This window comes from Peromyscus leucopus, chromosome 3 (assembly GCF_004664715.2).
Source record: "Peromyscus leucopus breed LL Stock chromosome 3, UCI_PerLeu_2.1, whole genome shotgun sequence".
Taxonomy (NCBI): Eukaryota; Metazoa; Chordata; class Mammalia; order Rodentia; family Cricetidae; genus Peromyscus; species Peromyscus leucopus.
This window is the reverse complement of record NC_051065.1, coordinates 21,587,358-21,599,602: the sequence shown is the minus strand read 5'-3', so window position 1 is coordinate 21,599,602 and position 12,245 is coordinate 21,587,358. Positions and strand designations below refer to the sequence as shown.

The 12,245-nt window shown below is 39.8% G+C and overlaps 1 protein-coding gene across 1 annotated transcript in view; it reads left to right on the top strand.

Moving 5' to 3' along the window:
* Col1a2 (collagen type I alpha 2 chain) overlaps nt 1–2,409 on the top strand; it is a 35,443-nt gene extending 33,034 nt beyond the window's left edge. The window contains 3 exon segments of the mRNA XM_028869796.2: nt 40–224; nt 900–1,142; nt 1,928–2,409. Of these exon segments, the coding sequence (XP_028725629.1) occupies nt 40–224; nt 900–1,142; nt 1,928–2,074 (575 nt within the window). The 3' untranslated portion in view covers nt 2,075–2,409.
* The last annotated feature ends 9,836 nt before the right edge of the window (nt 2,410–12,245 follow it).

Genomic DNA, 12,245 nt, shown 5'->3' with positions numbered 1-12,245 from the left:
GTAGTAAGAAGTTTACCAGCTATTTTCTTTTCTGAAAAGATTACTACTGGATTGACCCTAACCAAGGATGCACTATGGATGCCATCAAAGTGTACTGTGATTTCTCTACTGGTGAAACCTGCATCCAGGCCCAACCTGTAAACATCCCAGCCAAGAACTCATACAGCAGTGCCCAGGCCAACAAGCACATCTGGTTAGGAGAAACCATCAATGGCGGCAGCCAGGTGCGAAATTCTCCAAATACTACTCCTTCTAATAAATATGATTTTCTTGGGATTATTTGCTTTTTAATTATTTGTGCTTTAATCCTTTACCCACATGGGCTTATTCAAAGAAACTGCACTTTTTACAGTTCCAATTCTATCCTAGATTGCACATTCAAACAATGGACACATCCATCTAATTCAACGTTATTATTCAAATTTGACTTAATGGGTAATCATTGGAGAAATGGCTAATGTCATTTCATGTAAAGGTGCCCTGGCCAGCAGATACCCGCCAGCTATGCATATGTATTTCAGAACGTGAGCAGCTTTTCTGAATTTTTAATCAAACTTTTCCACCAATGTTACTGAATGGCACAAAAATTCAGTACAGCACAGAAAACAGAATGAGATCTGACTCCGTCTCAAGGTCGCTAATTCTAATGAAGGGACATTCACAAGAATGCATACCTGAGTCAGGTGCTCTTTTCTGATGACCTTGCCCTCACCGGGTAGATCTTATGACCCTAAGGCAAGTGAAGTTTTAACAAGTGCACTGAGTGTCCTTAAAAAGCACCCTTTTCCTAGGTTCCAGCTATGACTCCATTATTCTCTTTATACAAGACTTTCTTTACTGAGTTTTAATACGAGTCTTCCATTCAGCTGGAGTTCTTATTCAACTATTCTTCTCTGTAGTTTGAATACAACATGGAAGGGGTAACCTCCAAGGAGATGGCAACTCAACTTGCCTTCATGCGCCTGCTGGCCAACCGTGCATCTCAAAACATCACCTACCACTGCAAGAACAGCATCGCATACCTGGATGAGGAGACTGGCCGCTTGGATAAGGCTGTGGTTCTGCAGGGTTCCAACGATGTCGAACTGGTTGCTGAGGGCAACAGCAGGTTCACCTACACTGTCCTTGCAGATGGCTGCTCCGTAAGTAATAGGAAAATGTAGGAAGAGCATTTATTTTAGTACATGGAGTGAGGGGGTCCAGGTTTGACTATTAAATGAACAGATGAATGAGAGATCTAGCTTTTTGGCCTTTCTTTTATAAACACATTTAAATTCATCCAATGATTCTCTGATAAATACAGAAATTATTATTAGATACTGCCTTCTAAGCAACTCTGATATACTGAGCTGACTCCTATGTCCACATAGTCATTTGCTTTGCCTTCAACATTGAGAGATTAGCATATACCAGAATTTAAAGTTTCTTGAGATTTAAAAGGCTTCAATTGCACCTTAGAGTATGGCTTACATTCAATTTTTTTTTTGTAGAATGTTTCCTTTATTTAAAAAAAGTATGTAACCTATTTAAATAATATGCTATAAGTAGAATAAAATTTTAAATGTAAAATTACTATATATTTACCCAGCTCTCTCGCGCTCTCTACACACACACACACACACACACACACACACACACACACACACACACTCCTTAAAAATGATATTATAGAAATGTCCCTAGAATGTGTGTCCAAAATTGAACACTGATCATTTGAAACTGATCCTAAGTGGGAACCCTCCCCTGAAATACACCCTTGACCCTGTAATGATGTCAATAGTGACATTGTTAATCAGGGACACACATCCTCAGAAAAGTGTGGACCTGCCGAACAGTGGCTCTCCTACCCTCTGATGCTCAGATGTAAGTCAGATGCAGAGGTAATGTCACCTTATGCATTCTCTTCCTTCTCCATTTTGTTTAACAGAAAAAGACGAATGAGTGGGGCAAGACAATCATTGAATACAAAACAAATAAGCCATCTCGCCTGCCCTTCCTGGACATTGCACCTCTGGACATCGGTGGCGCTGACCAAGAATTCAGTGTGGACGTTGGCCCAGTCTGTTTCAAATAAGTGAACTCAACCTAAATTAAACAACCGAGAAACCCTGAAAATCTTTCTCTTTGCCATTTCTTCCCTCTTTTTAACTGAAAGCTGAATCATTCCATGTCTTCTGTGCACCTACATCTTAAACTGTGGGCAAAAGAGAAGGACTGGTCAGAGCAGTGTGCAATATGATCCAATTAAGTCCCCTCCCCTGGCCCTTCTCCAAAATATTTGCGATGTGGTTTTGTTTTTGTTTTTGTTTTTTAATCTGACACCTGTTATGGAAATTGTCAACCTTTGTAAGAAAACCAAAATAAAAAATTGAAAAATAAAATAAAAAAAAAACGTGAACATTTGCACCACTTGTGGCTTCTGACTATCTTCCACAGGGGGAAGTTTAAAACCCAAACTTCCAAAGGTTTAAACTACCTCATGACACTTTCCTGTGAGTGTAGACCACCTTGATGGGAAGCGACCCAGACAGACATGGACAGAGGTACTCGTTTTGTTCTGCTTGTGATACAAAGGTGCTAATAGTATTTCAGATACTTGAAGAATGTCAACGGTGCTAGAAGAGTTACAGAAAAAGTATTCTTCCATCTTGAGGTGTATTATGTGGGTTTTTAAATTTTAACTTAACAGTCCTATATCCCATCTTCTTCCCAACTAAAGGTATGCAGATCATTTGCCCAACATTTTCTCTTTTTAGATTCAGCTTTTATTCTCTGCCAGTCTCATTTCACTCTTTTTCATAGTTCCAAAGAAGTCTTGTTTCTTGGACAAGCAGAAAAATTAAATTGTACCTATTTTGTATATGTGAGATGTTTAAATAAATTGTGAAAAATGAAATAAAGCATGTTTGGTTTTCCAAAAGAAAATAATATTGAGTAAAATTCCTTGCTTCGATGATCTTTGCAATGTGAATGTAGATCTCTACCAGCCATTAGATTAAGGGTACCTCATGAGGAAGAAATTATACAAAATGGTAGCCAGAGCAGAGAACAAGGAAGGACTCAGGAGACCTGAGCTCCAGTTTCTGCTGTGTTCCTTGGAGCTACATGACCGTCAGCCTTTGTGCCCGTGTTTCTGCTTCCAGACTGATAACACGGGGAAGATTTCTTTTCTGCACTGTAATGCGTTTGTCCTACTTGAAATATGTGGTACCTAAGCAACAGAATATTGTTGATCCCTGTTTTTTATAAGCAAAGGTCCTTTGGTTTATTATCCACCAAGCATTTTGTAACCGTGCCTGAAAGTTGGTCTATGCACAATTAATATTATTAACTAAAACAGTTTCAAATATTCAGTAAAAATGCCACACACTTAAATATGATGCAACTGAGTACAATGCCTATTAAGAGATGATGTGTGTGCTGTCAATCATCATAGACAGTTGTGGATAATAGTACTAAGAACACCTACCTGCCAAATCAAGTTCATTTCCCTCCCCTGCACCTTTCAGTGACATCTTTAACACCCTTAAACATAGTAATGTGTCAAGTAAAATGTTAAGATTCATTTAGTACTTATTCCCTGTTGCAGAATGTAATTGTTATTGTAATATTTGCCACCTGCTATAAGTCATCTCAAGATTCAATTAGTTTAGAAGCAAAAGACTGAACATGAGGAAAATTTTAGCATTAACTCTAAAAAGTTAGCAAGGTCTACTAACCAAATGGAAACATCAAACTGAGGCCTTTCACCCACAAGAATCTGGGCACTGGGATGCCACCTAAGGTATACATTCCTCATCCACCAAGTCCAGGTCTTCTAAGGAGTCAGTGCTTGTACTTATCCTGTGAACTTCAGATTCTGTGCTGAGTAGAAAACCATTCCCTAAAGTCTCTACATACCCTTGATGTCTCTAACATTCTATGTCTGACAAGAATGAGTCAATATACTCAATCACACAATATAAAGAAAACTATAAAGCCCCTGTCATCCAAATACTAGGACTCTCTTAAATTAGCAATTGAAATAGCAAGGGCAAAGGTGCATGATAAAATTGTTAGAAGTCTCTGTATTGAATATAATTATGGCTTCTGCTTGTGATCTCAGGAAGAAAACCAGCATTTCATTAGTACCAACTGTGGCTCAAAGACCGTGTGAGAATAATCACATCTGAGCATCCTGGGCCAACAGTGTCCAAGCTTGTGGTCTCTGAGTAAACACTCTGTCACCAACGCATCACAAAATAAAAGGAGGAAACAAATAAATAACACATTAATAGGCAAGAATGAGAAAATGTTATATTCAAGATAATGATACAATAAGTACTTGAAGTTTGGATACCCTAATAACAATTATGAGGATGTCTAAACAGAAGAAAACCTGCTTTAAAAAGCCTGTCTTTACAGATACATTAAACATGTGTGAAAAAAAAAAGTCTCAGGACAGTCATGGCTTTTAATTCCTAAACTTTCCAAATTTGCTATGATACAGTCTTATGACCTGTGTCATGTATAACAAATGATCTCAAAAGAAATTAGTAGTCAACAAACCATAACAATCTTGATGGAAGAGTGGTCATCTCTAGAAATGAAGTGCCCACTTTTGCACTCAGCATCTTCTGAAGAGAACAAGGAGCGCTTTCCTGGTCTCTGGCATGTGCCAGTCCCTTTGAGTAACACCTGGAAGGACGACAAAGCTGAACCTGACAGCAATGTCCTCAAGGCCTGTACAGCCCAGTTGCTAAGATGTATTTCAGCATGGATGGATGGATGGATGGATAGTATTTTAGACAAGGTGCCATGTGAGGATAACAGGATAATTTATTAACACTATTAATAAATTAGAGCGCCTCTTGAGAGAACAATCTCAGTCTCAAAGAAAACAGGGGTATTTGGACAACTGGTCTCTTTTGCAGATTTCATTTCACCCACCAGTACTTACCAACTCAATTGATCCACTGTGAATATTCCTCGAGTCTGGGCTAAGACAATAGCCATAGAGTTATGTCCTGAAGATTTGACCTTTCCATGATCAATCCTTTCTTCCAGGCTAATCATCAGCTCTAACAGATTCTTCACATGACTTTTTCTGACCCTTTGCCAAATGAAGGTTAGCCACCTCTATCTCATGTAAATGTGCTAGAGAAGAGGATGGTACATGAGGGGGGGGGGTCCTGGGAGGTGATATTAATCAAGTCATTTAAAATTCTAAAATCAGTATACTTAATGTACTGGCAAAGAGTAGATGTCTGAGCAATGCTGGATGCAGTCATTATCTATAATGCTAAAAGACTTTTTTAATGCTGTTCTACCTAGTATCACTGAAGAAGTTCAGAAATTGTATTACAGATAAGAAAATTTGGAAATGTCATTCTGGGTCAGAACAACAATCCATCTAGATCAGTGGTTCTCAACTTTCCTAATGCTGTGACCCTTTAATACAGTTCTTCATGTTGTGGTGACCCCCAACCATACAATTATTTTTGTTGCTATTTCATTACTGTAATTTTGCTACTATTATGAATCATGATGTAAATATCTGTGCTTTTCTATGGTCTTAGGTGACCCCTGGAAAAGGGTCATTCAACCCCCAAAGGGTCACAGCCCACAGGTTGAGAACTGCTGATCTAGGGGAAGGCTTTGCCTGTGACCGTGGCACCAGAAAAAAATTTGGGAGAAAATGTTTGGCACATCTCTTGAAACCAGCCTTAAAACTCCTGTTTAATAGCCCAAGTATAAATCTTCTTTGTACATAGATGTATCTAAACCATTCCAGAGCCCTCTATCTGTTTTGAAATATTTTGTTATTACAGTACCAATAGGAAAGAGCTAATGTTGAGTTCCTGGCTTGGTTCCTTGACCCTCTGATCATATAACTAAAATACGTTTCTAGCCCTGTGGCTGGACTGGCCAGGGACTCAACAGTTCTGTACCATCAGGGGGCGCCAGTAACTGCAGCAATAATGGGACTGTAGACAGCCCCAAACGACTGGCTTATCCCTGCAGGTCAGGAAAATGAGCAGGTCATTGGTGGTCAAGAACCTAGATTTACTAGCCTGGAGGCCTTTGGGAAGCCTCTTTAGTTAGGAGAAGATGGGGTTAACATTCTGGCTTTTGGGTGGCTGGAGAGGTGACGCAGAAGTTGAGAGCACTGGATGTTCTGCTAGAGGTCCTGAATTCAATTCCCAGCAACAATATGGTGTCTCACAACCATCTATAATTAGTTCTGATACTCTCTTCTGGCGTGCAGACAGAACACTGTATACATAACAAACAAACAAACACTCTGGCCTTTGGACACTTGCATTGGCACATCTACTCTACCCCTGTCACAGAACCCTGGGAAACCCAGTAAGCACTCATGGAGGCACTGTGTAAAGTGCAGGCGACGCCACTTGACTTCCAGTCACTCACATGAGCATCTTCAATTAATTTCTTACTCCTGGACCTCCAATTTAGGGAGAGTCTTGAATTTTAAATTCAATTAGCGCTGCTCCTCTACTCAGAACCATGTGGCTTCCAATGTCTTACACAGAACGTGTTTCCTCGCCTAAGGTCTGAGGTAGTCAACCAGCACCACCCAAATTAGAGTTTCCCTTTTGTCCTTCACTTCCCTGGAGTAAGATCTTTGTTCTGAACCCAGACAGGCTTGATCAAAGCAGCCTCAAACTCTGTCACATAAAAACGAACCTATCGCTAGAACCTCTGTAAAGAAAAGTGAATAATGGTCAATCACTATTATATATCCCTTTTAGATAAAATAAAAATTTGTTCAATATTTAACTTTAAACAAACATATTTAATCTACAAAAAGACTGCAGTGTTGTAAGAACCATGCTGGTAGTTTATGCCTAAGAGGAGGAGGAGGAGGAGGAGGAGGAGGAGGAGGAGGAGGAGGAGGAGGAGGAGGAGGAGGAGGAGGAGGAGGAGGAGAAGAAGAAGAAGAAGAAGAAGAAGAAGAAGAAGAAGAAGAAGAAGAAGAAGAAGAAGAAGAAGAAGAAGAAGAAGAAGAAGAAGAAGAAGAAGGGGAAAAAAGAGGCAAGAACACCAAGGGCATTCTGTTTTTTATAAGACAATAATTGCTTCCCAGGGATGTTCAAATGTCTAGTAACCTAGCCTCCTCATCCTACTGCTCCTAAACAATACTATTATTATGAGTCCATGATAAAAAAAGACAATTTTGGCCAGAATTAATGATCTTGATGGAATCTAAAAAGATAAATTTCAAACTGAAAATGACCAAGTATTAAAATAAATTCATTAATACAAAAATGTGTCTTATCATTGAAGTGAGGGCTATTTTCGAGGGTAGTGTTTCTCATGGTGACCAGCCTCTTAATTAACTATTAAGAAGGTGAAAAGAAAACAGAAGCAATCTTTTTCGAATGGACTCTGTTAACGGGAGGCAAGAAAGAATCACGGACAAAGACACTACCGACTCGAGGAACTTTACCCACAGGACGGCACTTCAAGTCCACTGCTCCCCCTGCTGGCTGGATCATAGAATACCCCAATGCACACCATTTGAATGGAAACTCGGTTTCTACAAGAGAAACAAGTTTTCTTCAGTACCTGTCCCAGATGCACCTCCTTTGTCCAGTTTCCCTTTCTGGTCTACTTCCATGCATTTCTTTCCCCCGCTAACTCTTTCCTAGCCCCTCTTTCAGTAGCCTTCTCTATCCATTGTCAGTATTTCTCCCATGGAACTGATAAGCAGTCACAAAGTGGCAGAGGTAAGTCCCAAGGACAGCCTTCTAGGTGTAGAGTTGACCAACTCTGCAGAAGTTGCCCCAAGTTGCGGTGAGTTGAAGTGAGCAACCAGCCTCTGAAGATTTAAACAAGGGGAAGGGATAGGGGATGGGGGGGGGTGAGCTGCAAAGGTTATTTTGAAGAGGAGAGAATGTTGAAAAACAAAACAAAACCAAGGGCTTGGCACAGAGCTGTCTGCATTTTCTTCCTCTCTGTGATATTCATTTGTAAAAAGCTGGCGTGCTGATGTACACAGTGATGGTGGCGGCACTGTGAGGATAAGACAGAGCACCACAGAGCTGCTTGTCAGGTTGGTAAAGACTAGGTACTCCACCATCAGGAGCACTGTGCCATTAGCCCCCCAAGGGCTGAATCTTCCCCTAAAGACCTTCAATTCCACCATCAAAATTAGTAATCACCTTTCCATGGGTACCATCCTCTCAGGTCATCGTGAGATGAAATGATAACATGTCTGGATTTCAATTACACATCAATTTCTCCTACTATAGAGACCTACTAATTCCTAAACCCTCCCAAATCTGGTAAGTTCTGTGCCAACATCTAAGAAAAGTATACTTGGCTTTTATTAACAGTTTCAAATATTAAATATATAAAAATATACTATCCATCCCTTCTTCACTATTTAAAAAAAAAATTTAAAGTAAAATGTCTGGCAGAAAGAGGGACTTTGCTGTAAGCTGACTGTACCACTGGGCACATTCGGTTTTGAAAAGAAGGTTCCCAAATGGAGACACAGCTTTTGTGCTTCCTGAGGACTAGCTTGCACACAGTGAACTATAACTCACGTATCTACCAGAAGACAGACACTTAAGCTTTACAATTTGATTTTTTTCTAAAACTGTGGCAGAGGAGATACTAACTCAAGTGTTATCAGCACAAGAAATAATCATAATTATTAAACTCCTGTCCTCGGGGAACTCTCTTGGCTTATATGAATTTACTCAAGGGCTTTAAACACCATTAAATCACCTATAATCACTGGTGCTTTGCATGGCTATATGGGTAATGTTATAAATGTATCCACTTCAAAGAAACATAGATGATTTGATTATAATTATTTCCATCATGCTTTTTCGATCACTGATTATAGATCTAACTTTCCCTTATAATACAGAGGTCTGGAATAATTTCTAAACTGTTATCAATGTAACTAAATTAAAATTTCCATTTACTATTTTGCTCATCACCATAAGATTTGTTCCTAATCAAATGAACCTTCAAAAAAAAAAAGAAGAAGAACTGCCTCAGATAATATCTACAAAATTTATCACTTTACAAGTTTCTCCAGATTGCTCACAATGAATATTTACTCTCAGTTACTGCTTAAAGTGATATATTAAAATTTTCAAATCCACATGCTTTCTTAGATTTTCCTTCAGCTAAAATATCACAATAACAGCCACCTGAACACTATAAATTCTAAGAGGGAACCTCAATTCTTCTGCCTGGAGCGGGAGAGGGCTATCTATCACAAACGGCGCTAACTCCACTAAATCCTTTGAAGCTTTGAAGAGAGAAAGGCAAATTGATGCCCAAAAGGTGTGCTTTCTCACCAACGCACAAATCAAACTATGTGCTTTTTAAGATTTTCAGGGTTACCAGACCGTTCTCTATTCTCACCGCTGTGAGGAATTTGCAACTTGAGACTAATTCAGTAAAATAGATTGCTAGATTTTGGAGGGTGGTTAAAAAAAATCTCTAGTCTCCTTTTCAGGTTAGAAAAGATGCAAATGGTTTCCTGCCCTATATCACAAATATTATGATTTAATTGATCCGAAGTGTTGTTTTTAAAAGTCCCTTTGTCAGTTATAATTTGCAAGCTATATTGACAAAATTAGTCTAACGCCGCCGCAGGGCTCTGGAATCGTCCTTCAGCTCACTGGCAAATCAGACATCTGCAGATATGCCCTTTCCCACAGCAGTGTGGAATATTTTGCAACACTTTTCCAGACCCCACCAAATACTGTCCAAACCAGAATTTCTGGAGTGAGCCCAGGATACCTGCATTGTTAATTAATGTACCAAGGTAATTCTCACGTACTATCAAAGTCTGGGATCCATGCTGGCATGTTGTTGTCCCCAGGTTCTTAAATGATCCTGTGTCACTCTCCCCAAAACACTTAAGACTGCTCTCAAATTGTGGACTCTCTAAGTGGCTTTTAAAAAGGAGATGGAACAGCTCATTGAACATGTGAGCAATTAATTTTGGAACAGTTGCAGTATTACAAATGTGATTACTTATTGCAAACCCAATTAATCCAGTCAGGAGGAATGTTAATTACAAAGGAGTATGAAAATTAGCATGAGTGCATGACTAAGTACCTAAATTGGAGCTTATTACATTGTCTGTCTGGTAATTTACTTTCAGAGTTCTTCTTCGGGAAGTCTCATGTATGTTCGTGCGCGTGAACGATAAGGTAACATTAGTCCTCACTCCAGGCTTGATTAAGTCATCTTGGGAAAATCCCAATTAGGAAACTCACAGCTTCAGAGATGGCTACCTTGGTAGTTTTGAAAGAATTACTAAAATTTACATCCAAGGATGTGTTCATTTACATCAAATATTTAGAAGTAACACTTTTTATTCAAATAATGGTCTTGAAAATACATGGCTAACTAATAGCTATTTGGAATTAGCATAATAATCCTTATCCTGATCTACTGGCAAGACACTACTCAGTAACAAGACCTCAGGAGAAGCCATGACTATCTCCCTCCCAAATCCAGAGGTCCCTTCTTTTCACTCAAAACCCTTGAAATGGCTAAAATCAACTCACAAAATGACTCCAAGAAATGAGGAAAAGGCAGGAGATAGCCAAGAAAATGACTTACAAAGCAAATCAGGGCTTAACTGATTTTTTTTTAATGAAATGAAACAAAGCTCAAAACAGTAATCTCATTTCTTGTATGAGCAATGAAATACCAATCAAAATGAATCCAGATATAATAGAAAGCAATTGGGAAGGCCGCCAAGCTCCCATGAAACCAGCCCTCCAAGGGAAACAGACAGATTTCCTAAGTCTGTGTGTTGAGGACCATCCCTCCCAGGCATGAGTGTACATCAAGAGGAAAAGTTTAGCCACGTTGAATCGTTTAAGGTTGGGAGAGGAGAATGGCAGGGGACCGTGGAGCCACTTTTGAGAAGGTAGCAGCACTCTACAGGTGACTGCCAACCTTCACTCCAAAGGTCCCTGAGCGGCACTAGGCTCGGGTTATTCCTTAAACTATAGGATAATTTGGAATCATTCCATTAATTCCCCTTTCTGCTTAGGTGAGAAAAAGCTCCCTGATGTTGAATAAAACAAAAATGGTTTTAAAGTAAATGGAATATCGACTACAAGGAAATATTCAAGCAAGCAGGAACAAGAGCCGACCTTTGAAATGGTTGCAAAGATAAAAAACACCCGGAGAAAGAGCATTTTTTCGGAGATAATTCTCCCTGGGTGTTTGTCATTCTTTCTTTTACTGCAAGCAGGGGCAGCATTGACGACATTTGTCCCTCACTATCTGCTCAACGATGTTTAGATAATGATAGAGAAAAGCCTTGGGAGGCAGAGATAGGGCTCATCTCCAGAGCAAAGGACAGTGACTGTCCAGTTCATCAACGATAACGCCTCCCTTCAGGTCACGCCAGACAGGCCTGCTCAGAGCACATTGTAAAAAACAGATTCCAAGGTGAGGTGTTACTCAACTGAGGCACGTCCACTTGGGTTACTCAACGTTGTCCCCATGGGACATGGGGGCTCAGAATCCTAAAGCAAGCAAAAAGCTCACATTCCTTGTCTTCATGAAATCAAGTCCTTCATCTCGGTGACCCCTGAAGTCACATGTCTATGCCAGCATTTATTAAACTGTGGCAGGCTAATATCTATCTTAGTGTTAGAAGTCCAGAAAATGTCAGGCCTTTCACAGTTTTTATAAACATTTCAAGTAAGAATTCAGCTCAGAATGAAGCTTCCTCTGCTCGGTATTACTGTCTTTCAAGTTGCCTAGCAACTTGCTGGTCACCATTGATCTGACAATCTGCAGCCACTGACAACCATGTAGAAAAGTGTGATTCAACCATATGCTTCAGGAGATTGCTTGATTTATCTTCGTTGCCTAACAACTAAATACAGACATTAGTGTGTTCAAGGATTTGATATTGAGCTATTGTTAAGTGAAAGAACTAGCCATGAAAATGACCGTACAGTGGTAAGTTCATAGAGTTATACTAACTCATATCCAAATCCATATCCAACTTTTGCTTAGAATCATTCTGTTTCATCAGGTTTATTGAACTGTAGATAACAGAGACCCACTTGAGGGACTTCCAGTGATAGAACATGCATAGGGAAATGAGCTGAGGACATCCTGCTGAGCCCAGGCCTGAGGCATGGCTGACTCTCTGCTTCAGGTATGTAATGGAGCTTCAGAGATCTCCTCAGCAGGAACTTGGACTTCCAGTCCTTTCTTCTACGAGCTCCACCTTTCATCTG